Genomic DNA, 27,753 nt, shown 5'->3' with positions numbered 1-27,753 from the left:
CCCCCCATGTTATTTTAAAAAGTGGGGGAAACGAGAACAAGCCGATAGAGGTATACCCAATCTAATTAACATCAGATCTCTCATTACTCTCCATAACGAAGTGTAATGAGAAATCTGATTTTAATTAGATTGAGGTATACAATAGTTAAATTACTAATCCTCAAACACTGTATTACACCTGCCTTTTGTCAATAACGCAATCTCTTACCAGCGGGGAAATATGAATCTAGACTCACTACAATTTGAATTGCAGTATGAGCTCTATTGTTGACCTATTTTTGTGGCTGTCAAGTTTGATAAAAACTTCCAAGTGGTAGAGTATATTGTTTAACTGAAATTCAAACCACGCTAATTATTTAACTTCTACATTTAAAAATGTTTGGACCATAATAAATACTTAAATAAGGCAAAGACAAAATATAAACATTGTATTTATTACATTATTTATGACGAACGATAAAAAGTGACATAGAAATCAAATTTTGATTATATTTAACTCAGTTTTAATGTCACTGTCAACAGCATGCATAGACTTTACGAATATTCGATTTAAATAAGGTATTGCGTTAATAGCGAGAACGACAGGAATCAACAAATTGCAACCGCATACATAAATCTCCGTTATGTAGCCATTAAAAGTCGAAAAACAAATATATATGGCAGGTCTAAATATAAGCATGATAAACGCATAGAACATGCAAGCATCCTTCAGAAGTCGATTCGAACCCAAACAAACTGAGCATTGAACACCATCATCGCTCCAACAATCCTTGAAAACCATACATTCCAGTTTTTCATCCGGCTGTCCTGAAAAAATATCATAATATTTCAAATTAAAATATTTCTAAAAACCGTGTCCCAGACATACAGTTTAATTATTATGCCAGACATTCTATTTGAATATTGCATATATTGCATATCACTTTTTGAATCTATTTTCTCATTGCTGAAGTACATGTACCTGATAATATGATAATAATGCAAAAAAGAGTTTTCTTTAATGTTAGTGCTGCACATCAAAACACAAATAAAGATGTAAAGCAGGTAAATCGCTGTAAGAGTCAAGTTGGTGAAAACTTCAGGATAATCTAAATTTGTATTTGTGATTCGAGGAATTTTCATAATTTTCTATTCTTATTAAGAATTTCACGTAGTTATATTTTTATAAATAAATTAACCTATTCAGTTATGCCCATTTCAAATGCAGAGTAAGAAAAAAACTTATTGTATCTTAACTCTGTGATATGAAAGGAAAATCAAAATGTATAAACACCTATGCACATTTATATTCAATTTGGATCTTAAGACAACTACGCACGCTTACCTTTGTGAGAGTTCAATGTTTTCAGTAACGCAGTTAACGCTGGACCGTAAATGAATAGTGTTTCCATCAGCACCGGAAGAATATGTGCACGTGCCGCGTGCGGACAGGTCGGCAGTGTTCCAAATGCAGCGGTTAATATTAGGTCACGTCCTGACGTCCTATAAATCCAGATCACTGCACCAGTAATTACTGCGAAGTATGAAATAGTTACACAACGAACTGCTGTTTGTATCTTTTTGGGTAGGTTGTTCAACATTGCCTGATTAAGTAATGCAACTAAATTTATAACTGATAAGAAAATAGCACAAGTACGAAAGTCTGCACAACAGCTGACATATTCCGAAGACTTCCCCGTGCTAAGGTGTTGGTAATAATTAAACAGAAACGAAAAGCTTACAAAGCTGTCGTCAGGATTCACACTGCATCCGGTTATACCCTTGAATAAGCCAATAGTCAAAATGATTTGTATAGTCAGCCCCACTGCCGACATCGTCAAAAAGGAACTTGTATTCCGACATCTGGCCTGAAACACTAGGATCATAAACGCTATCAGTATCGCAAACAGGGCTACAGTAAATACAGTGAAGCCTGCGATAAGCAATAGGCCTACATAATCTGCACTTGGACGATCCATCTCGTCAACAGCCATATCTGTTTATGTCAGCCGTTTGTTGAGGCATTGATGTGAGACCAGTGTGACATGTTTATGGCCGTTTGTAATCGTACAGTAAGAAGTTAAGACAGTCCGTACAGCGCATGTTCAAGCTACCAATAATGACATTGTTTATCGCAAGAACAGATATCGATTACGCTGTAGCTTGACACATACAAGCATACAGACTATCTGTTATGTTTTATCCTGCTCTCGGGTAAATACGGATAATGCGCATGATCAGGACATGAACATACACGCCTTGGCATGTATTGACTGAACTTTCATAGTGAAAATAATTCTTTTTTTCATATAGATGTTTTCTATATATTTTCATTATAAAACTATTCCCAAAATATATGATTTCAATAACATGAATATTTTCTACTAGAAATAGTTTTTACAAGTTTTTCAAAGTTAACAAGAATGACGCATTTACTGTCAGTGTGTCTGCAAACAAGATTTACATAAGCCACTCGGGTTAGTCTCTTAAGATTATACCCACGCTGTGATTTTCTGTCTTGTCCAAATAACCAATATACACACCGCTAATGTAAAATTATTTACTTAAGGTTCACTCTGATGAAGATACCTGTATAGTCATTTTTACTACGCTTTGTTCTGGCTTATCCATCCAGCTAATGGCATTTACAACTTACCTGTGAACTTACCTGGTCGGTTATTTGACCGACAGCCGTGTCAGACATTGTCAAGGTATGGCGCATTTACTGTATCAGACAAAAGTCTTCAAAGCTTTCATATATATATATCTGATCGGTATAAGTTTAGGAAAATTTTCCATAGTTTAAAAAGAATACACATATACATTAAAACTGTCCAGTAAAATTTAGGGAGGGTGACTAAAGAGAATGTTTTGAATTTGAAATTTGGAGACATAGTAGCCTTAGGTGTTTCTGTACATTTGCGTGTTGTATTATTGGTCCTTTTTGTTTTCTCTCCACTGCTGCATGTCTCAGCAGCTAGTTTATAGCGTCCATGCATTTGGGGCTCCTTTCGTTGTCTCCAACATTTAAAAACAGAGACTATAGATGTTGTCAATTTGTAATGCATTTTTGAATTATTTTCCTTTTAATTAAAAAAAAGATAATTAAAAATATTTTGCTTTGCATACATTTTGTGTTAATGTTTGATAGTTTAGGGAGATGCATCGTATATATATATGTTCTACTGTATATCAATTAGACCTCTACGCTTTATTTGTGATAAAAAAAAATCTGTTTGCATGTAGTTAATATTTTTATCATAACTTTATTGAAATCAAAACTTTATGGAAATCATATTGTGAATTTTTTTCTTAGTTTGTAAAAACACTAATTCTTTGCAGATTCCAACTTCTGATACAACAGTGTTACATAAGGCCATGGTGTCATAAGTGAGTTATACACATTTTCAGTGATGGTGTTAGGGATGGTGAGGTCAGGAAGATTCTGGAAATGAAAGCTTGGGATGTTAGGTGATACAGCAAAGGCACGGGTTTTTGGAGATTTCTGAATCAGTAAAAACATTGTAGATAATTTCCTTAATTTCCCATATAAACAGAAGACTAAGCCAATCGCTATGCCTGATGTGTCTGTTCCATCAAGGGCAATAACACCACTAGTATCTGGCCATGTACCAGCTGTAAATGGGATCTGTCCATCTAACATAGATTCTGCTAATGTTTTGAATACAGCTTCACCTTTTTTGGTTTTCTGCACAATTTTCTTTAAGCTTAAATGATAATTCTGATCAGTCCAAAGTTTCCGAAAATGAAAATGAATGGTTATAAATTTTTAGATTTGGAAGTTTCACATGGACAATCAGGATAGGATGTGTCCCCAAAAATTGAAGCATGTTTAGAGTTAGGGAAAAATTCTTGAAGAAGGGCAAGGTTGACAGGGTGAATAATCGAAATATCTTTTGTGTCATTTTTACACAGACCTAAACGTGGAGGTACAAAAAGATTACCTGCTGTAACTGTGCATAAGCATGGGATTCTAACAACACAAAAATTACATCCTCTGATTATTTTCTGGCCACTAGGACAGTCTAGTGCTAACATGGAGATGTGGTACATTAGTAAAGTAGATGGAGCTAACTCGGTAATGGATGATGATAAAACATTAGGTACAAACCGAAAATCACAAGAAGCCTTAACAGAATCTTTCTGGTTGTAGAAAATGGCTGACAAACATGAGGGTTTTGCGACTGAAGATAGGGCAACATGGAATTTACAATACAAAACATTTGTTCCAGAACAATCTTGTAATTGTTTGTGTGACAATGTAGAAAACTGTTGATTGTCACTTGTATGCACAAAATAATCAGTGTGTCTCACAGTTGTGTAGCATGAGTAGACGAAGAGTTGACAGGGACAGGTACAGAATATACCTTGTATACAGGTAATGGTTGTATAAATGAAGAGACAGGTATCTTTAAAAGTAAATACAACGTTGAATGATGTCTTGCATGCGCAAAATTAACAAAATGATAGTAGTGCAAAGGGTCATCATGGGTTATGTTAAATCCTTGGTACTTAGAAGACATCATATGATGCTTTGTAATTGTTTTAAAGTTGATCTGATGACCTGAGGTGATAAAAGGAAGGGAGATAATTTACCCTTAGCCAAATCATGAACTGCTAACTTGTCATGTTCTAAATGTTTGTCTAATGCAGATGTAGCATTAATCTGAGCAAGCATCATGTTCTCTAGTAATACAAATTCATGTTCAATGCCGTCTAAAGAAGTGGCAAATTGTTGTGACAGTGTAATTGTTTGGTCATGATTAATTTTAACCGCATTAACAATGTTATCAAAACGTTCATTCACAGCAGACATGAATGAGGTGAGCTTGTGAGCCTCTGAAGCCATAGCTTTTGCTAATTTGACGTTGTTGTTGTTTAGTACTTGCATGTGGCGTTTAAGGTCCTCAACATCATCGGATGTTGCAGTTCCAAAGAGCGACTTGGAAATTTGTCAAATGAAGTCCAGTAAACCACGTTTGGATCTACCAGAACTAAGAGTGTTGGGGAAGTAGGAATGTGGGATAAGATTATGTATCTCTTTTATGGTCGAATTGATATTTGACATGCACTCAGTGCGTAGATTGTCAGGGAATGGACAACTTGGTTGGCTGCTTTACATGTCTGTCTTTTACATGTTGGGATCCCTGGTAAGTATAGTGGTGAGGGTAGAGGAATCTGGAATGTGTGAGTCCAGTACTCTTGTCCGAAGTGTAATTGAGCAGTCGGCTCAAACAAAATTCCATAGTTCAATCGCTGGATTGGAGACGAGTCACAGACAACAAAAGGAATGCAGAGGAACATCACAGCAAGAATGGTCCACACGTGAGATACACTACTCACACCTACAGCAGAGTAGAAAAATAAAGAAACTCAATTAGTGATATGTATACTGTTATGAGTCTCTGGCCAGAAAACTCGAAGCACTAAATTGACAAGAAACTGTCAAAATCTTAGTAACATAACACTAATGAGGTAGTAAGATAGAAGGGAAAGAGATTGGTATGAAAGTATAGTGATATCTCGCATATAGCTACCTACTGCTGTGAAAAACAAGTCATGTTGGACTGTTTGATCCTACGCTTTTTTCCATGTTGTGTCTTTGTGACATGAAACTCACGAACTAATGAGGGAGGTAGATTACCTTCAGGTTCCCATGTTCGTGCAGATTAGTCTTTCCACTTGACAAGGAATTCCTTAATTTCGTTACGAATCCTGTAACGTATCAGCTTGTCAATTGGATATGTACGTTGGGAATCCTGTGTGCTGGAATGCATGTTTTTGTCGCTTTTTGACATTGAGTGTGTGTTCCCTGAGACGAAGAAGGAAGATCGTCCTTTGAGTTTGATGCATTGGTTGGATGCGAGTTGGCATCATTGGATTTGGGGTTGGCTTGATGTTGCCGTATGGGACGACGCAAGTTGTCCTGTCCAGATTGAGGGTTTTTGTGATGTTTTCTTTGAGATTGATGTGATTTGACATCTTGGGAATGACAATCAAATTGTGATTGTTGTTGTGATTGATGCGAATCGGCATCTATTGGTTTAGGGTTGGCAAGCTGCTGCCGTTGGGCATGATGCAAGTTGTGGATTTGTGGGATTTGTGGGATTTGTATACACTTTTAGTCTGTTTGTATGAATCAGAGATTTTATCTCTTTGTGTGTACTACACCGTCGGAGTTTGTATGTATGGTTTGGACCTACATCCGTGATGCAGAATGGGCCATCCTAAGGATGGTGCAGTTTGGGGGACAGACCTTGTGGTACTCTGGTTGAGTGCAGCATCACAAGATCTCCAACTCTGAACTGAGGCACTGCTGCTTTTCGATCATGCTGTTGCTTTTGTTTGGTTTTGGCACTTTTAATATTTGCTTCAGCTAACTCTTTCACAAACTTGAGGTGTGGTAGAAGCGCAGTGACATGAGACTTAGCGTCTTTATTGAGACCTTGTTTAGGCATAAGAGAAGTATCAAAAGGAAGATTCATCTCTTTCCCATATAAAAGATGGTATGGAGACAATTCAGAGGATTGAGTTGATGGACTCATGCGGAATGCCATAAGAATTCCTGGTAAGAATTCTGTCCAGTTCTGTTGATTTTTATCAACATAGGCTCGCAGACACTGAGCTAGTGTGCTATTCATCCTCTCACAAGTAGAGTTTGTTTGAGGATGATAGGAGCTTGTGAAATGTCTGGTGACCTGGAAAATTTCACAGACAGCTGTCACAATCTTAGAAAGAAAGTTCTGTCCTCGATCACTAACAATAGAATGTGGGGCACCATATCTACTGAAAATTTCAGAGTAAAGTATTCTAGCAATCTCTTTAGATTCCTGTGTCCTGAGGGGAAAAGCCTCGGGCCATTTACTAAAAGAATCTACAACAAGTAAGATGTACTTGTAGCCTTCTTTAGTAGTGGTAATTGGACCCAAAATATCCATGTGTAGACGGGAAAAAGTGTCTGTCACAGGCATCGGAGTAAGAGGGGCTTTCTTCAGGTTAGTACGATTCTTAACTCTCTGACATGTATCACATGAGCGAATGTAGTCTTCCACATTTTGGTACATTTTAGGCCAATAATACTTGAGTTGTATTGCATGATAGGTTCTATCAAGGCCTAGATGTGCTCCACCTGCTTGAGAGTCATGGTAGGATCTTAAAACATCTTCTCTCAAACATCGAGGTACAGCTAGCTGGCGTACTGGTGGTTGTCCATTACGAGCTGAGCGAGAGTAATAGAGGTGGTAGAGAGTATCGTCAAGTAAGACATACTGGTGAGAGTGAGAGAGAACGCTGTCCGCATTCACTTTACCCGCAAGTAGTATACCTGTTTGAAGGTAATGGTAAAGAGAAGAAAAGTCTGAACATTGAGACTGCAAGGTTGCAACAGAATCAAGGGAAACAGTGTCGGATATGTGAGAGATAGACTCAGCTGATGGTTGATAGCGGGTGCCTCTACTATGAGGATACTCAAATGTCACCTGTAAAAAGGAATCCTTGTTTTGTACTGTCGCTACGTCAGCAGATGGTACACTGTCCTCTATTGGATACGATTCTGTATTGGTGTAGGATCGTCTTGACAGTGCATCAGCGACCTCATTTGTCTTACCTGTTTTGTAGACAATTACGTAATCGTAACCCTGCAATAACACTGACCATCGCGCTAACCTACCTGTTGATTCTGGCTTGATGTCTTTCAACCATTTGAGTGCGCTATGATCTGTGTAAATGGCGAAATGCTTACCTGCTAGATAGACATGGTAGTTCTTTATTCCTTCAACTATTGCAAGTCCTTCTCTTTCTGAGATGCTATACTTACGCTCACAAGTATTAAGTGAACGTCCCACGTAGGCAATAACTCTCTTTCATTTATGGTCATCAAGTTGTCCTAGCACATAGCCGATAGCTTCTCCTGAGGCATCAGTTGTAAGGATAAAGGGTTTAGAGTGGTCAGGGTAAGCAAGTACAGGAGGTGAAGTGAGAGATGTTTTGAGAGAATCAAAGGATACCTGACAATCTGAAGTCCACTCAAATTTCTTTTTTTAGGAGAGTGTTCAGTGGTGTTGCTATCTTGCTGTAGCCTTTTACATGACCAAGATAGTGTACACGAGGTTGTGCGAAAGAACATTTGCTAGGTCTGAGGGTAAGACCAGCAGAGTGAAGACGGTCAAACACTTGTTGAATAGACCAAACAGGTTTCCCAATTTAAGTCTCTCAATACTTTTGTCATAAGAGATTGGAAACTTGCTGGACTATTAACAAGACCAAATGGCATTCTTTTCCACTGATACACACCTGTTGGTGTTACAAATGCAGACTTGTGTGCTGTTTGGGAGTCCATGGGTATTTGCCAAAAACCTGAGGCAAGATCAAGGCTAGAAAAGAATTGAGCCTTAGTTTCCCCGATGGAATCAAAGACATCCTCTAGGCGAGGAAGAGGAAAAGGGAATTGTTTGGTAACAGCATTAAGCTTTCTGTAATCGACAGCAAAGCGTAACTGACCATTTGTATTCTTCACCATAACCACGGGGGACTGCCACATAGATGTTGATTCTGAAAGAATATCTTTCTCAAGCATCTCTTGAACTTGGCGTTCAGTCTCAGCTTTTACCTCTGGAGATTGACGGTACTATCTTTGCTTAATAGGAGTGGCATCTCTTGTTTCAATAGTATGAAACATATGGTTAGTTTTCCCGAGTTCTGCTAAATTGGTAGCAAAGACAGATCTGTTGCGATTGAGAAAAGCTTGGAGAATATTTTGCTGTTTCTCAGACAGATCAGAGTCTTCTAGACCAATTGACAGATCAGATATGTCAGAGTTAGGAGGAGTTGGAGAAGATGAAGTAGCATGATTTTCTTTCATCAGATTGGATGGCGAATCAAGAGGTGTTACCTTGTCATTGTCGATAATAGATACTGATGCTACAGCCTTATTCTTAGAAACAACTATATCTTTATCAGTAGGATTCATCACCTGAAGCACAGTTTTCTTACCACACTGTATGACTACCACACATTTAGCACCTGTAAGACCTAGTTTTGGGAGATCTGGTAGAGGTTCAAGTAAGGTACTGGACCCTACAGGGAGACTAGATACCTCTACCTGTATGTTTTATATGCACATAGAAGGAACAGTAGTATGAGTGGAAGTTCGTGCTATCCCAACATTTGTGTCTACTGAAAAGACTGCCAGTAGAAGGTTCCTTTAGATGCAGAGTTTTTAAAGATGCATTGAAAACAGCACGATTATCCTCAAGAAAATCCATACCTAGAATAAGGGGTTGATATAATTTTTCAAATACATGGAAATTTTGTGTTATTAGCAGACCTCCAAAAGAAATAGGTAAGGATACTGAACCTAAACTGCAGTGATTTTCACCGCCTGCTACTAGGACACTAATGGAAGAACACTTTTGTAACGTTGACATATCAAAGTTGACTCTGTCTAACAATGGTAAGGCTACACAAGATATGCATGCTCCTGTGTCAACCAGGGCTTTAACTGGGGTGCCATACAATTCAACGTTCACTGTATTCTTATCAACAGGGGTGACCAGGTTGACATTAGTTACCTGTGTACTGACAGAAGATGATGAGAACTGTGAGTTTCTAACACTAGTAGAGTGTAGTCCAGAATTGTTATTTTGTGGGTTGGAAGTAAGATTTTTGTCAGTCATGTTAGTACGTGGTGCCCTATGAACAGGAGTGCTAGTATGGTTTAGGTGCCTATCCTTGCTAGGGACAGGCGCGTACCCCTAGTGAAAATTGTTATTTTGGGAGATGTTGTTATTGTGGGGAAGGTTATTTCGTTTCCTCCTACATACAGATTGAAAGTGGTTCCAAAAACCACAGAATGAACACTTTTTGTTGTAAGCGGGACATTGTGATCTGATAAGACATGACTTACCACATCCTTCGCACCGATTTTGTTGTTGCTGCTGCTGCTGTTGCTGTCGTTGATTCTGCTGCTGCTGTTGCTGTCGCTGATGGTGATATCCTTCTCTGGGATTATGCTGATATCCTTGTCTGGGATTATGCTGATATCCTTGCTGCTACTGCTGCTGTTGAGACTGGACAGTTTTAATGTATATGTGTATTCTTTTTAAACTATGGAAAATTTTCCTAAACTTATACCGATCAGATATATATATATGAAAGCTTTGAAGACTTTTGTCTGATACAGTAAATGCGTCATACCTTGATAATATCGTTACAATTACCCTCTAAAGTAAGTGACATCAGAGGATATGTTATTAGTTAGACTTTTATTGATATATATTCCAAATTTCAGCTCGATATTTGAGTAATTTTAACGATATTATCTGGCGACGCTTTCTTCACTTTACACTTATATACACACATGTGCTACACCGCGATTGTAAAAATTCAATCATCATAACTCGGTCAATTTTTCAAATATTAAATTGAAATTTGGTACAGAGGTGTATTATTGTCATATTAACAACATATCTTCTGATGTCGCTTACTTTATTCAGTATTTTTGAATATTTTGTCTGGCGACGCTTGTTGTCACTTGAAGACGCTTGTTGTCGGTTGAAGTCGCTTTTAAGGGAGACCCTGACAAGGCGTGTCAGTTCATGTCCTGATCATGCGCATTATCCGTATTTACCCGAGAGCAGGATAAAACATAACAGATAGTCTGTATGATTGTATGTGTCAAGCTACAGCCTAATCGATATCTGTTCTTGCGATAAACAATGTCATTATTGGGAGCTTTGACATGTGCTGTACGGACTGTCTTTACTTCTTACTGTACGATTACAAACGGCCATAACCATGTCACACTGGTCTCACATCAATGCCTCAACAAACGACTGAGGCTGTTGACGAGATGGATCGTCCAAGTGCGCATTATGTAGGCCTATTGCTTGTCGCAGGCTTCGCTGTGTTTACTGTAGCCCTGTTTGCGATACTGATAGCGTTTGTGATCCTAGTGTTTCAGGCCAGATGTCGGAATACAAGTTCCTTTTTGACGATATCGGCAGTGGGGCTGACTATACAAATCAGTTTGACTATTGCCTTATTCAAGGGTATAACCGGATGCAGTGTGAATCCTGACGACAGCTTTTTAAGCTTTTCGTTTCTGTTTAATTATTACCAACACCTTAGCACGGGGAAATCTTCGGAATATGCCAACTGTTGTGTAGACTTTCGTACTTGTGCTATTTTTTTATCAGTTATAAATTTAGTTGCATTACTTAATCAGGCAATATTGAACAACTTACCCAAAAAGATACAAACAGCAGTTCGTTGTGCAACTATTTCATACTTCGCAGTAATTACTGGTGCAGTGATCTGGATTTATAGGACGTCAGGACGTGACCTAATATTAACCGCTGCATTTGGAACACTGCCGACCTGTCCGCATGCGGCACGTGCACATATTCTTCCGGTGCTGATGGAAACACTATTCATTTACGGTCCAGCTTTAACTGCGTTACTGAAAACATTGAACTCACACAAAGGTAAGCGTGCTTAGTTGTCTTGAGATCCAAATTGAATATAAATGTGCATAGGTGTTTATACATTTTGATTTTCCTTTCATATCACAGAGTTAAGTTTCAATAAGTTTATTTTCTTACTCTGCATTTGAAATGGGCATAACTGAATAGGTTAATTTATATATAAAAATATAACTACGTGAAATTCTTAATAAGAATGGAAAATAATGAATATTCCTCGAATCACAAATACAAATTTAGATTATCCTGAAGTTTTCACCAACTTGACTCTGACAGCGATTTATCTGCTTTACATCTTTATTTGTGTTTTGATGTGTTTGAATCAATGTTTTGCAGTTGCAGCAGTAACATAAAAGAAAACTCTTTTTGCATTATTATCATATTATCAGGTACATGTACTTCAGCAATGAGGAAATGGATTCAAAAAGTGTATGCAATATATGCAAGATTTAAATAGAAGGTCTGGCATAATAATTAAACTGTATGTCTGGGATACGGTTTTTAGAAATATTTTAATTTGAAATATTATGATATTTTTTCAGGACAGCCGGATGAAAAACTGGAATGTATGGTTTTCAAGGATTGTTGGAGCGATGATGGTGTTCAATGCTCAGTTTGTTTGGGTTCGAATCGACTTCTGAAGGATGCTTGCATGTTCTACGCGTTTATCATGCTTATATTTAGACCTGCCATATATATTTGTTTTTCGACTTTTAATGGCTACATACCGGAGATTTATGTATTCGGTTGCAATTTGTTGATTCCTGTCGTTCTCGCTATTAACGCAATACCTTATTTAAATCGAATATTCGTAAAGTCTATGCATGCTGTTGACAGTGACATTAAAACTGAGTTAAATATAATCAAAATTTGATTTCTATGTCAGTTTTTATCGTTCGTCAATAAATAAAGTAATAAATACAATGTTTATATTTTGTCTTTACCTTTTTTAAGTATTTATTATGGTCCAAACATTTTTAAATGTAGAAGTTAAATAATTAGCGTGGTTTGAATTTCAGTTAAACAATATACTCTACCAGTTTTCATCAGACTTGACAGCCACAAAAATAGGTCAACAACAGAGTACATACAGGAATTCAAATTATAGTGAGTCTAGAGTCCTATTTCCGCGCTGGTAAGAGATTGTCTAAAGCAAAGTTACAAACTGTAGTATTATTATTTAACCATACGATCAACTGATCTATCAACCTTAAAAAATAAATGGCTATATCCTTGCACCGTTATTGACAACAGGCAGGTGTAATACAGTGTTTGGGGATCAGTAATTTAACTATTGTATACCTCGATCTAATTAAAATCAGATCTCTCATTACACTACGTTATGGAGTGTAATGAGAGATCTGATTTTAATTAGATTGTGTATACCTATATCATCTACTGCCTGCCTGCCTGCCTGCCTGCCTGCCATACGTCTGAAATCTGAATAAAGACAGCAAAGTATTCAAAATTATCCCGGTGTGTTTTACTTGAATCGAGGTGGGTAACCATTAAGGTTTTAGTAAAAAAGATCGGTAAAACGTACAGCATTTATGTACCATATCACCAGAGGCATTTAATGTCGTCTGTTGACAAGTATATATACTGATCAAAGATTTGAAATGTTTAGAAATATTCATGAATACTTACCTCTAAGCTTAGAGAAATTATTGTATGGCCATGAAGATTATTCGAGTGACGAAAATAAAAATGTATTGATATATGTCCAACAGTATGTATCGAGTACTCACAGGTTTTAAAGGTCACGTTCTTCTGTCTCCTCTCCAACAGTCCTCATTTTCATTCATATTCATTTCTTAGCTTGTGTCCGTATTACAGGGCATAACGTGCACTTGTGTGTTCCTTATTATTTTAGTAATCCTCTGTAATGTTTAACTTTCACGAGAGCGTGGATGCAAGAAGTGTGCGTGTGCTTGAATGTATGTAATATAGGCATGTGATGGGCCATTCAGTTACAGCCAGTGCGGTAGAAACGAATTTTCGAGAAAGGATGGAGTGAAAAGGAGAAAGCCACAAAGCACGGGACGTGACTAACTGTTGAATAGTTGAAAGTATGGAATAGTGCCAGGATATCACTGCGCTGACTGTGCTGGATGGTTCCATTTTCATGACCAAATTTTTAAAATATACCATAATTTGTAAATATAAGTAAGAATGAATGTGTGCATTATATGTTGAATATTGAGATGTACATTATATAAACTGCAATAAATCAGTAACACTCTCTCTCTCTCTCTCTCTCTCTCTCTCTCTTTCTCTCTCTCTCTCTCTCTCTCTCTTTCTCTCTCTCTCTCTCTCTCTCTCTTTCTCTCTCTCTCTCTCTCTCTCTCTCTCAATAATAGATAAATGTAGTGATTTAAACTATGAAAGCTATCTTATGATGTGTATATACAATTATTTATCTTATAAGTGCATTTTTTGGCAATAAAATATGTTTAAACTAAATTAAACTTACAAGTGAAACTTGTTATATATATATGTCAATACGGAAGTAATGTATTTTCTTATACCTCTACTGAGTTTTCCCTATATGAAAACAATACGATAAAATCTGCTATTTCCCTTAAATCACTTAAATATCTCCATCTGAGAGCTACTCCCTCCCCAAATTAGAATTACTCCCTGCAAAAAAGGACTACTCCCTGCCAGAAAGAGGACTACTCCCTCATGAATATTTGTAGGTGGAGCTTATACAATTTCAACCAATGAAAACATTGGTGGCGGAGCTTATAATATTTCAACCAATGAAAACATTGGTAGGCGGGGCCCTCTCCGTGACACTCGTGATGCACATTTTCAGAACCAAATGACACCAGTGAAAATGGCCACCGATGAAGGCCGTTTTGTGTTGTAAAGAGGAGTTGCAGTAGATTTTTGACCGTAAACGTAGCTTAAATACGAAAGCTGTTATTAAGACTGCAGTGTATTCACTTCAAACTTATTCAACAGAACGGAATGCCGGAAGCGTCGACGAGTAGGATCATGCAAACTCTTTTAAAAAAAGTGTCTAGGACTAGATCTATATATGGTAGGAAAACAATGGTGACTATGAGATTCAGTCTATAAAAACACTTCTTGAATGCAAGAAATGAAAATATCATCAACGACGATGCATACAGTACTTCCAATTGTATTTTTTCTCTTTCAGTCTTTGAAATTGTAAAAGGAAATGCATAAACAAATTCATTTGTTAAATTGCCTTTACTGGGTGAATACTTTGTTTCGTTATAATAAACCAGTTATAAAATGGGTAATTCGGGAAATAGCAAATTTATGGTCACCCTTGGTGAAAAACTATTCACCTCGACGGCTTCGCCGCCTCGGGGAATAGTTTTTCATCTCCGGGGGACCATAAATGTGCTATTTCCCTCATACCCAATCATTCTATAACTGTATAATATAACCTGTTGCCTGTATATGTAAAACGCATTATAACGCAAATCTTTGATATTAAAACAAAATCCCTTCATAAACCTTTCATCTTATATTGATACCACCTACAGTATAATATACAAATTAACTCGGAATTTTTACTGGTAAATTATCTCTCATTTGGTATCCTGCACGTGACCTATCATAGTATGTGGGTATTTCCTCTGTCTGGCCAGTGATGTCAACCAGGACAGTAGCCACTCTGTCAGATATTCTAACTTGCATGGCAAATAGGAACCTGAGAACAGGTAGTAGTTTTTGCACTGTCTTGAAAAAAGCAGATAGGCCTGAAAATATGACAGATGATTTTGTCTGGTACTGTACGGTATGTCTGAAATGTCCTTCACATTACCTTAAATACCCTAAACATGTATGAACAATAACCAATATGAACAATATTCATATCAGCCCAGTACAAACAGTGTGGAATAGGGTAGTCGAGTGTCGCACCTGATTGCGCATTCGCCTTCATCGATACCTCAGGTGTTTAATTCCTCCGATTTTGCCGGACCACGTTAGATTATTCAGGGTACTCTGGTTTTCTCACGCATTAGGACCACGTGACCGACCGGGCCAACAGTGATTAGTATAAGTAAATTAACTTTTTCATGATTTATTTTAATAATAAATGAGGATTACATATACAGTGTTACATGTATATCATCAGCACACCAGATGGGGTGGGCCAAAATGGGGTGCTTTCAGTCCCCCCACTTTTTATAGAACAAAGAAAAGTGTTGATATAAGAAGACGATGGCAAACCAATTATAGTCTGTTTCATACTTTCCCCACGGGTAACTTACCTGTGTAAAAGTTACCTATCTGACTTGTAGACGGTACAAGAACACGGCATCCGCACAGTTGAATGTTCTAGACGCAGATTCGTCCGTTCTTGACAATCCTGACTTTTGGCCTCCGGGTATATACTCGAGGCCATGGACGCCACGACAGGTGTTGTGGAATGAACATAATGACCAAAAGTGACATAGTCAATGCCATGTGCTGGAATTGTGAAGGGGTAATGGCCGGGATGCCTTATCTCCTTAACGGTCTCAACACTTACGATATAGATATATGTGGATTGTGAGAACATTGGGTGAGAGAATACCAATTGTCGTTTTTCAATAGTTTAAATCATTCTGGTTATAAATGTATTGTAAAACCTGTTCATGAAGTAGACCCCTACCGCTACAAATGTAGTATAAGAGGTGGTGTGTGTTTGTTATATAAGTCGCATCTTAATGTACAAGAAATCATTATAGACAGTCCTAGAAATGTCGGGCTTGAATTACAGTCACCTAGTGGAGAATATACATATTGGTTTTCAGTATATATGCCTGCTTCTTCACGGCCTTTTGAGGTCTTTCAAGAACATATTGACATTTTACTCGGAGAAAGGTAAAGTGTTTATAATAGGTGACCTTAACGTAAAAATACGAGGCAACCGCTATCAGTTTACAGAAAACAATCGTTCTCGGTCATTCCAACAATTTCTAGATAGAACTAACATGATTTCGTTAAATGTTCAGTCTGAATGCATAGGTCCTGTATGCACATTTTACCCCGCAACGGATAACTCAACTGCAATTGATCATATACTAATTGAGTCAAAGTCCACAGATCTTGCCTTGTACTGTAAAGTTTTAGACGACAATGCAAATGTTTCAGAACATTGTCCTATTGTTTGTTCAGTACGTATACCCAAATCTTTTACGGATAGTACATCACGTTGTAACAGATATAAGTGGAAAAAAGCGTTGAATGACGGTTCAATATGTAATTATAAATGTTATGTAAAACGTTTACTGGATTGTATCACAGTACCTAATGAAAATCCATCCTTCCAAGATATAGATTTTTACTATAACGACATATGTTCGGCCCTGCTTGAAGCAGCAGATAAGTGTATACCCAAAAATGTATATAGAAATTATCAAAAACCTTACTGGGATGAAAGTCTAACAACGCTCCATAATGAAATGTTACGGAAGAGATATGTGTGGATACGATCCGGAAAGCGTAGACGATATTGTCGAACATTTTCTGAATATAAAAACTGTAAAATAAGAATTTCGACGTCAACTGAGGAAATTATTTGAATCCTACATTGTATATGAAAAGCCAATTTGCTGAAATTGATAGATCGGGCGAACTTGACCAGAACCTTTTATGGCAGCTTTTCAAAAGGAACAAATCAGCCTCGAAGGTGAAACAAACTGAGCTGAAATATGAAGGGAAACTTTTCAGAGATCCCCATGATATTATAAAAGGTTGGTCTCTACACTTTAAAAATATATTTAAAAAACACGATGCTAAAGAATTTGAATGTCATTTTCGCGACAAGATTGAAAACAGAATCAAAATGTTAAAATCTAGTATTCATTCTGATGAAGACTTGTTTTTATATGATATTTTTACGTCTAGTGAAATCAATCTAATTGGCAAAAACCTGAAGTTAAATAAAGCAGGCGGACATGAAGTTCTGGTATATGAACATATTAAATATGCAGGAAACTCTGTAATTTACCATATACAGAATGTATTCAATCTTGTTGTTAAACAATAATATATTCCTAAAAACTGGAACAGGGAATTATAGTAACTCTATATAAAGGTCACGGAAAACCGAAAGATGATCCTAACAGTTATAGGGGAATAACCCTCTTGTCAGTATTTTTTAAAATGTTTAAAATGGCTATTGCAAAGAGAATAAACAATATAATAGAGTCTGATATATTCCCAAACAAGCAACAGTCAGCATATCCGAAGAATCTATGTAGTCTTTGTATTGCGTTTAATTTGCAGGAATGTGTATATTATAATATGGAAAATGGTTCAGATGTATATGTGTCGTTTTTAGATAGCGCTAAGGCGTTTGATACCGTTTGGCACGACGGTCTACTAGTAAAATTGTATGATATTGGCCTTACTGGTAAAGTGTGGAATATTTTAAATTATATGTACACGGATATACACAGTTCTATAATTTTTAATGGTTTAACCTCCGCACCAGTAAAGATGGAGCGAGGTATCTTACAAGGCGGGGCTCTCTCAGCCAAAATGTACTTAGTTTTTATTAATGACTTGAAACTGTAAATGTTCCAACTCAAGCAGACGAGATATGTTTGGTTAGTACAAATATTACAAGTCTAAATAAAATGTTAACTATTTGTGAATCATACAGTCGGAAGTGGCGATTTTTGTATTCTGCGTCAAAAAGTAAAGTTGTCGTATTTTCAAATAAAAGAATCATAAACATTAACTGTACTGTACGTCTTTATGATGATATATTGCCTGTCGTTTCAGAAATTACTCATGTAATTATCTTATTGAATGCTAAGCACAATTTCATTGAAAGAACAAAATAAGCGTGTAAAAAATTAAAAGTGGTACTATGGCCCTTTTACGTTCTGTGGCACATCAATGCGCACCTCACCCATTAACTGTTGCTAAAATTGTAAAAATTAAAGTCTTTCCGTCTGCGCTTTACGGTTGTAAACTCTGGGTACTTTCAAATACTGAGTTATTGATGTTAGAGAGAGCCCAACATTTTATTGTTAAGTCAATCCAAGGTTTCGGAAAAAGAACAAGAACTCATATGTGTACTTCTTTAATCGGATATTTCTATAGAGGCGTATATCGATATCAAAAAGCTTTTGTTTTTAGGCAGGATCAGCAGAATGAAAAGAAGTAGCTTAATCTGCAGAGTATTCATTTTGAGGTATTTTTTGATAATTATAGTCAAAAAGGTTATATACCAGACATTGTCCGATTACTAAAGAAGTATAATCTTTATGAATACATTATACAATTTCTAGATGATGGTGTTTTTCCAAATAAAATGTATTGGAAGTCATTGATTTATAAATCCGTAACAAACCATGAAACTAATACATGGATGCATAGAATGTCTAATGACACAGACTTTACACGATTTGTATTGCTACATGACTGTCTAAAACCTCATAATTTATGGAAATTAGCCTTGCGTCACCCAAATTTTCTTGACAATATCGGATATATAATGAAATTGATTGTATCGATACGTGTAAGTAACATACAACTTTTATGTCATCATTGTGGCTATTGATACACAGATTTTGTATCTCATGTGATTCTGCATTGTTCTGTAACAGAAAATCTTTGTGACAATTTATGGTGTATAATTGCCTGCATTTCAAGTATTGAACTCAGTTCATATCAGCATTCACTGCCTGACTATTCAGTTATTCACATTTTACTAGGAGGCCCAATGACCTATAATTTAAATGAAATTGATTTAGAAGAATTTAGACTAGAATCTGTATATGCGATAAAAAGAATATTTGACTTATATACGTAATAATAATTATTACAATAATGTCTTACAAATACTTGTCTTTTTAATATAAGGAAAATGCAAAAAAAATATATTCGAACATAGGCATGGTATTATCAGGGAGTACACATCCCTGGTATTATTAATATTATTATAATTTATTTTTTTACTGGCTACATAAACCAGTATTATATCACTGATATTTAATAATATGTATATACGTTTGTGAACTTGTATGAATGTCACGATTGTTGTCATTTTGTAAATAATGTATTATTCATGTACTATCATTGTATCATGCTCTCCAATTTGGAGGAAATAAAGATGATATAAAGAAATTGGGGGGAGGGGTGACAAAATAGATGAAATAAAATAATAAACACTTAATTGTCTGTTTATCAAATTTTAGGTTAATAATCAAAAATTATTTTATGCATATACTCATGATACAATCATTACATACATGATGTACATTGTAAAACAGATATAACAATAACTAAATAGTTAGAGTTTACAGTCAAATATATCAATAATCATACATAACATTTCATTTATATTACACTTTTTAAACCACCAAATACAAGACAAGCTAAAATATATACTTAAAGAGCTATGGTGGAAATTAAAATCTGCCCATATTTCCCCAAGTCGGATTTTATGAATATGGTAAAAACATTAATCGGTAAATAATTTCTAGTAGCGAAAATGCATGGAATAGATATCAAACCAATTTAATATGAAATTTTGAACTGCTGTGATATTTTTTACTTAATTAAGTAATGAAATATTTTTCAAATCAATGGAACATTTTATTGTAAACATGTACATGTACAGTACAGCTACGCTTTGTAGATAAGACATCATTTTGAATGATATTTAAGAAAAAAAAATGCCCTCCAATTGGCAGTAATTTTATTTATCAATAAAAACAAATGATACTGAAATGCAAAATATGTTGGATTGTTGCATCATAATAAAAAAAAAGCCAAGCAAAATGTCACATTTGTTGTAATCTATCCCAGATGTAAGAGATGTGATGCTGCGTTCGCGTACTTCATAAAGCACATCGTCCGGTCCTCTAGGTGTGCTTAGATAATGGTTAAAACTCATCATTATCTCACTAATTAGCATAGGCTGTGATCACTTCTAGCTCACCAGGATTGAAATGATAGCTTGGATCATTATAGATATTGAATTATTTTTATGATAGTTACATGTATAATATACTTCTTACATCTAGGAATTTCGATGAATTGTTTTGTTTAAGTTTAATTATCAACTGTTAAACACCACACTCTTAGTTACACATAACCATTTTTTACTAGGTATTTAGGCATCTTATTTAATGATACAATAACAACGAAAAGTTTCATTTTATAACTATTTGTAATATTATTTTAATATGTTTAAATAAAAAAAATAAAAAAAAACATTTCATATTTTCATGCGTCATCAGCAGCACAAGGACTACAAAATGGATATAATTAATTTTTTTTTTTTTATATATATATAATTAATAAAAAAAAAGTGGGGGAACTGAGAACTTGCCAGCAAAATAGCACTCGGCAAACAACTTCATATACCCAACTTCTTCAAAGTGTAACTTGTACCAATATCTTGTAGACCATATATGCCTACCGAGTTATTGATCAAAGCCAATTTTATTGAAACTCAAAAAAGTGATTTGTAGTTTTCGTTTGTCTGCGCACTGTTTAAGCAGGCTGTTTCTAACCGTATACGCCCAATATGTACTACGGAAGAAAAGATGAATATCATTTTGTTTTCATTCGTAAAGAATATGAATTCCTCCGACCAAAACTATTTTAACCTTATTACCGATGCAAGCCATCCATGTATAAACTTTTGAAATTTGTAAGTACATAAAATGTTACAGAACTGTTTAATTTTGGATTTTTTTGTGTGTGTAAAGCTTTGTCACACCTCTTGTCTATGAGATGAGTGAATAAACCTAATAGTGTATGGCTTGAACTTGACTTTGTATGACATTGTAATGTGCGTAATACATGTAATGTAATACCAATAAGCTTTATTGCTTACGATAATAACAGATTTGAATTGAATTGAAATAGGTAAAAGCCTACGTGTTTAACTGTTTGATTAAAATATGTACACCTTGCAGTTCAAATATCGATGGCCACTTGTATCTTACTGTAACTTTGAATCTATCCCGTGACTCGTGCTCTCCAGTAAAACACGTTTGTACGCTTACACATACCACTAACATGACGTGCTCGTTCTATATAACCCAATTTATTATTTCCGGTGGAAAGTTGGAGATATTGGTATGTATTTTGCTATTTTAAACTTCCTGAGAATGTCTGTGATGAACGGTATGTCGTACACTTCTGTGCTCTCCATATAGACCGAGGATCTAACTTGCTCGTCACTTCCCACGCCCATCCATGTCAGCATTCCTCGATCTTTGCGGGTACCTGTCAACGGGAATAGGATAAAGGAAAATCGCTGATATACACTAAAACATCCACCATACTAATTCGTACATATGTATGTGTGGAACGCCACGACTGTATTATCTTCATTGTCTGAATTATGTTGGATTAACATAGCATTATGTTGGGTTGACTTGTCAAGACGTTCGGTTAATATGTCATTATGTTGGGTGGACATGTCGTTATGTTTGGTTAACCTGTCATGACGTTCGGTTGACATGCCATTATATTTAGTGGACATGTCGTTATATTAGGTAAACATACCATGATATTCGGTTAACATATCATGATGTTGTGTTAACATGTCATTATGGTGGGTGGACATGTCGTTATGTTGGGTTGATATACCATTATGAGTTACCATTACCGAGTTGTACATCGTTTTGAGTATTCATGCCATATACTGACATAACAACATGATGAAATCACAACATAGCATGGCTACTCAACAACATAGCATGGCTACTCAACAACATAGCATGAATACCCAACATCATGACATGAATACTCAACATCATAGCATGAATACTCAACATCATAGCATGAATACTCAACATCATAGCATGAATACTCAACACGATGCTGTTCCCACTCAAAACAAAACAAGTCCAATTAAAGACATAGCATGAAAAAAAAATTGAAAAAGTATAATGCCGAGCATGACTTCTCGGCATTATACTTTTTCGACTAAACACCATTGGACGTTAAGGCAAGTACATGGCTAGAATACTGGATATCATGATTACCCAATGTTATATAGTTTTAACTCAACACCATGACATGTTAACCCAACATAATGATATGTCAACCGAACATTATAACATGTCCACCCAACATAATGAAATGTCCACCCAACAATATGATATGTTAACCGAACAACATGGTATGTCAACCCACCATTATGACATGTCCACTCAACATAATGACATGGCAACCCAACATCATGACATGTCAAGCCAACATAATGATATATCAACCGAACATTATAGCATGTCAACCGAACAACGACCTGTCCACTTAACATAATGCTTGTCAACCCAACATGAATTGTCAACCCAACATAATGATATGTTAACCGAACATGATGTTATGTCAACCCAACATAACGACATGTCCACCCAACATGATGACATGTCAACAGAACAACGACATATCCACCCAACGTAATGACATGTCAACTCAACATAATGACATGTTAACTCAACATAATGACATGTCCACCCAACATAATGACATGTCAACACAACATCATGGTATGTAAACCCAATATAACGACATGTCCACTCAATATATTGGCATGTCAACCGAACGTCATGACAGGTCAACCCAACATAATGACATGTCAACACAACATCATGATATGTTAACCGAACATTATGGTATATAAACCCAATATAACGACATATCCACCAAACATAATGACATGTCAACACAACATCATAGTATGTAAACCCAATATAACGACTTGTCCAGTCAATATAATGGCATGTCAACCGAACGGCATGACAGGTCAAACCAACATAATGACATGTCAACCCAACATAATGATATGTTAACCCAACATAATGCAGACAATGAAGATAAGACAGTCGTGGGGTTCCATACATATGTATTTAAAACTCCTTTCATACTCACCCGGTAATGTGTTATCGAGTAAGCATGCCACAAACCCGCCAATGAAGTTTGCGTTTGTCATCAGTATTTGCACCAGGGAAGTTATCTGTTGTATACCTGGAGGGTTTTATAAAAGTGAATAAATGGTTGGTTTTATATTGTGCGCATTATTTTGATTCGAGGCTGAATAACAAATATAATTATTGGCGATTTTTCCTTTTACTGTAGCTTAGCTACCCTTATAGCATATATACATCAATTTTAAGTGGACATAAACACAAAGTCTGCTTATAAACATTCAGTCATTCTCCATAACTCTTTCTGTTGTCACTATAGTTAAAACATTATTTTTGCTACTATTTCCTAAATGATAGACTTTTGTTTATTATATCAACCAAACGTGAGGAAGACGCGTACCGGAATATTTGACGTGATATTTATAAGTCAACTTCTGAATGATTGAAAAGCTGAGATGAAAGTCAAGAGTAATGCTGTGTTTCAACGCAAATGTCTTAATTTTTTTCTTTCTTCAAAAATGATAACTTTGCACTTGAAGATGTCTCTCTTTTTAATTAGATAGCCAGGGTTATTTTTGAGTGTTATACGTGTGTACTGCACCATGTGTATCTAAATCAAACTTTGCACTGTTGTAAATACCTGACAGACATCATTATGACAGTATACATTGCAATGACGTTACACAAGTGGTGTCATTTGTTAATAGCGCGATCATCTAATTGCTATAGCGTCCCGTTGTCCTATTGTAAACAGAATTTAACAGATGTCGTTATTGTTAACTCAATAGAATGTTGAATGTTTTAAGAAAAAAATGCTTTGAAATTGACCATTTCCATCCGTGTTTGAAATTCCTTCCATAATAATGTCTCTTCGAAACAACTTCCTTTCAACGCATCTCCACACCTTATACATGAATTTAATAGAATTATATACCAGTAAAAAGATCAAAGTAATCATAATAACCTGGTTTGTGGGTACGATAAAAAATGTTGTGTAGCACACAAAATTTCAACAAGCCCATAAATATTTAGAAAATAACTAAATTTGACGAATAATGTGTACGGAAGCTTTTTTTCTCGATAAAATATTGCGCATTTATAAGATTGTATCATTTGACATGACGTTTAAATGTTTTACACTGACGATTGTTTCTCAGTTAAAGTGTGACAACTGCTACAATAGTACAAAATGTTGTACCAACACGAATAAATAGCTTTCATGTGCTGTCAATCATCCCCTAGGTTTTAAGCTTTTCTAAATCTTATACAACTCGAGAGTAAGTCAAAGTCTGTTAATGATTTTCTGTAAATGGTATTCATCGATATATACTTTGTCGTGCGGATTTTTGGAAGATTTCTATACATTATCCACAGGAAAACAACCCGTTTGATTCACATCAAGCACATACCTGTTTCAAATTTATCCATGTTTTGTTTTGCCCAATGCGGTATCATGAGACCAAGGACAAGCGCCATTCCAATGACGATAACATTTCGGGTTGAATTAAGGTTAACATAGCTAAGGTTTGAGAAGATAATGCCGAAGAATGATCCTGCTAATATAATGTTGATTCCGCCTATCACAGGATAAGGAATGGCTATAAAACAGGCAGACAGCTTTCCAATAATGGCCACAAATGCAAGCTGTAGTCCAAATATCTGAAAAACGCGAAGACTGCCAACCTGAAAAATAATGTTCCGTGTTTTACAAATTAAGTAAACGCCACGTTTAGTAGTCGCATGGTAAATATTACAATATATGTCAGAATTAGGAATTTGTCTTATATTTGTATGAGCAACACAGAAGGCGTCACCTCATATCTATAATATTATGTAAAAAATCGTTCTGACATCCGTTTATGACTGTTTTATTGGAAAGAAATTACATTTGAAGTAATACCAACGATTTAAAAAAATATGTTCTACCTTAGTTATTCCAATCAGACCAATATTGGGACCATAAGTCGTAGTCGCATGACCAGCACCGAAACTTCCGGCCAAAAAACTGAAGAATCCTTCAGTTGCCAATCCTCTGTTCATTGCATGAAATGGCGGCGGAGGCGCCTGCACTATTTTTGCGCATGCGTAGTAATCAGCAATTGAATCCAGAATTGAAACTAATGTCGGTATCAGATACGTTATGAATATACCGACACTGAATGTTGGGGCGCCAAACTGACCTGTTATGTATCGGAAGTAAAAGCTAAGTAGTATGAAATGAGTACATCATGTTATGACTAATTAATTGATTTTTAAATTTTAATTTACAAACTGTGAGGAAGATAACATAGACAATGGTATTACTTTACACCAGTATCAATCGGTGGACAGAATCGCAAATGTTTTTTTGCCGCATACGTGATTATGTTACTTGAGAATCGGTTCCTTTTTACATCACATTTGTTTTTTCCTTTTGGCATTGAGAATGAAATTACAACACACCACAACAATCTAAAACTTTGACGCTAAATAGCGAAAAGGCTTGAATGGCCACACAACAATAATCCTGTGTTCGTTTTAAAACATTATATTAATAAATACAAGCTCAGCAGAGTGATGCAATTAATAAGCGGTCTTAAAAGATGATAAAATGGGAAGCTTTGAAATGCGAACCTCCCTCCCCGAAACACGGAATCCTAAGTCCGCCCTTAGAAATGCTTCAGTGGAGAATCGTTAGAAGCTATTTCGCTTCTTTCTTTAACCTATAATGTATGTTAACATCTACGCTTCGCTTGCTAATTATAACCAGTGGATATATATAATTATAGGACAGTACCTGGGTACGGCAAGTAAAACCAATGAGAGGAGGATATATCACCAAGGGAAGAATCAATCCTGGCACGGTAATCAGGACTGGAGGGATCATCACTGAACACATTGGTTACAGTCAGGATGGCGGACAGACATAAGCCAACAACGATACCTAGTAGAACCTAAACATATTAAGCAGAGTGACATTTTTATAAAAGTTAATTTTGCGAGGTACTCATGCCTTAAGATAATTTGATGGTTGTTTGATAAAATAATCTGGAATATAGGAAGCAATCCTGTGGCAAAGTTCATGTTTCCGTGCATTAAACACGAATAACTAGAAACATTATAAAACTAACAATTATTAAATTTTAAAAAAAATCATAGGTTAAAAAATAGCCAGTAAGTGCGCCGATTAAATCGCACCAGACACAGGTTACGGCGTTGAAATTGTATTAATACTTACTTGAAAATACATTTCAAATATTTCGATAATTTGATACATGTAGTTTAAAAAGGAATGAGTTTAAATATGTAAATATAAAAATAATAAGATAACGATGCACTCACAGAAATAACCTGTTGTAAAGGGTAATGTATTATGGTGAAGCCTTTGTCCTTACTCCAGATGGGGATAGGCATATTTCTTCCCTCTAAGTACATTGCAAAACCAATACTGGACAATGCCGTTCTGTGAATAGAACATCATTTATGGTTGTGGAACGTTTGATTCGCCATGTCAGGTTATTTATTTATAATTGTATAATTAATACGATAGTATGGCCAGTTACAGATGGACCCATAAGTGGGCAAAAGCGCAAATCGGTCTTACACATAATGACATCGCTTATACATACGTTCTACTGTAAATTTCACAAGTTGTTTCCGATCAGTAATAGCTAGATTATCGATTGATGAATTAATCAGCATGGATAACAAACAAGGTTCTGTGCTATGGGGGCTACTGGTTAAAGAATTGGTAACATATATATATGGTTATCAGACCTTGGTACTAGGAAATATATGTAAAGAACTCATAAGTAATAACGACAGTATGACCCCCTCCGCATGAAAGCCATTTTGGTTTCTGTGGAGTATAACATATAGATAGATAGAAACACATGTTGGTTGGATGTGCATTACTTAAATAGATATTCCGTCTTTGCGTATTGCAGAGTTATCTTCTCTTGGGAGCAGGTATTTATTGTTACGCCACTTGTTTGTGAGAGTAACGTCATCATTTTTTGAGAAAACGACGTAATTTTCTCACACAAACCAATGACGTAACAATCAATATTTGCTCTCAAGAGAAGATAATTCTGCAATGCGCAAAGACGTAATAAGGCACATAGTAATACTACAATAAATACATAAACAAGAAAACAGTAATAACTTGGATGAAATATGATGTTATTGTTGCATAACCCCTCGGTTAGTTTGTGACCGAAGGCTATGTTTTGTAAAACAGATCATCATGAATACATAAGGTCAAGTGATTCAAAAAGTCTTTTGAATAAATCTACCGAGAATAATGTTTGTTGTAGGCAAAAGGTTCATGTTTCTGTCTTGCTAAAGGGGCGGGTCGCCCTGAAAATTTGACAAATTTCTTTGTCGTTATTACTTCTTTGTCCAAATGAAAGTATAAATAATTC

The 27,753-nt window shown here is 35.9% G+C and overlaps 3 protein-coding genes across 3 annotated transcripts; 1 reads left to right on the top strand and 2 right to left on the bottom strand.

Annotated features, from left to right (window-relative positions):
* Window positions 1-469: 469 nt before the first annotated feature.
* LOC110445583 lies at window positions 470-2,198 on the bottom strand. The gene is made up of 2 exons (XM_021490261.1): window positions 1,325-2,198; window positions 470-807 (listed from the first exon to the last, which is right to left on the bottom strand). Exons 1-2 carry the CDS (start codon window positions 1,971-1,973, stop codon window positions 476-478), a joined length of 981 nt encoding a protein of 326 aa, XP_021345936.1. The 5' UTR covers window positions 1,974-2,198; the 3' UTR covers window positions 470-475.
* Window positions 2,199-10,590: 8,392 nt separating this feature from the next.
* On the top strand, window positions 10,591-12,407 carry LOC110445577. Its single transcript, XM_021490248.1, has 2 exons — window positions 10,591-11,483; window positions 12,023-12,407. Exons 1-2 carry the CDS (start codon window positions 10,817-10,819, stop codon window positions 12,352-12,354), a joined length of 999 nt encoding a protein of 332 aa, XP_021345923.1. The 5' UTR covers window positions 10,591-10,816; the 3' UTR covers window positions 12,355-12,407.
* An 8,741-nt stretch (window positions 12,408-21,148) lies between these two features.
* On the bottom strand, window positions 21,149-24,941 carry LOC110445567 (solute carrier family 23 member 2-like). The gene is made up of 3 exons (XM_021490235.1): window positions 24,760-24,941; window positions 23,355-23,450; window positions 21,149-21,701 (listed from the first exon to the last, which is right to left on the bottom strand). Exons 1-3 carry the CDS (start codon window positions 24,824-24,826, stop codon window positions 21,523-21,525), a joined length of 342 nt encoding a protein of 113 aa, XP_021345910.1. The 5' UTR covers window positions 24,827-24,941; the 3' UTR covers window positions 21,149-21,522.
* Window positions 24,942-27,753: the final 2,812 nt, after the last annotated feature.

The sequence above is a fragment of the Mizuhopecten yessoensis genome, unplaced genomic scaffold (genome assembly GCF_002113885.1).
Source record: "Mizuhopecten yessoensis strain PY_sf001 unplaced genomic scaffold, ASM211388v2 scaffold259, whole genome shotgun sequence".
NCBI classification, from domain to species: Eukaryota; Metazoa; Mollusca; class Bivalvia; order Pectinida; family Pectinidae; genus Mizuhopecten; species Mizuhopecten yessoensis.
The sequence above is the reverse complement of the archived record's forward strand: the minus strand, read 5'-3'. Positions and strand labels throughout refer to the sequence as shown.

Coding starts and splice junctions, on each gene's coding strand:
- LOC110445567 (XM_021490235.1), bottom strand. CDS start 24,826: ATGGCGCTTGTCCTTGGTCTCATGATACCGCATTGGGCAAAACAAAAC. Junction 23,451..24,759: donor CATGGATAAATTTGAAACAG/GTATGTGCTTGA, acceptor AAAACCCTCCAG/GTATACAACAGATAACTTCC. Junction 21,702..23,354: donor ACTCGATAACACATTACCGG/GTGAGTATGAAA, acceptor TCCCGTTGACAG/GTACCCGCAAAGATCGAGGA.
- LOC110445583 (XM_021490261.1), bottom strand. CDS start 1,973: ATGGCTGTTGACGAGATGGATCGTCCAAGTGCAGATTATGTAGGCCTA. Junction 808..1,324: donor AACATTGAACTCTCACAAAG/GTAAGCGTGCGT, acceptor ATATTTTTTCAG/GACAGCCGGATGAAAAACTG.
- LOC110445577 (XM_021490248.1), top strand. CDS start 10,817: ATGCCTCAACAAACGACTGAGGCTGTTGACGAGATGGATCGTCCAAGT. Junction 11,484..12,022: donor AACATTGAACTCACACAAAG/GTAAGCGTGCTT, acceptor ATATTTTTTCAG/GACAGCCGGATGAAAAACTG.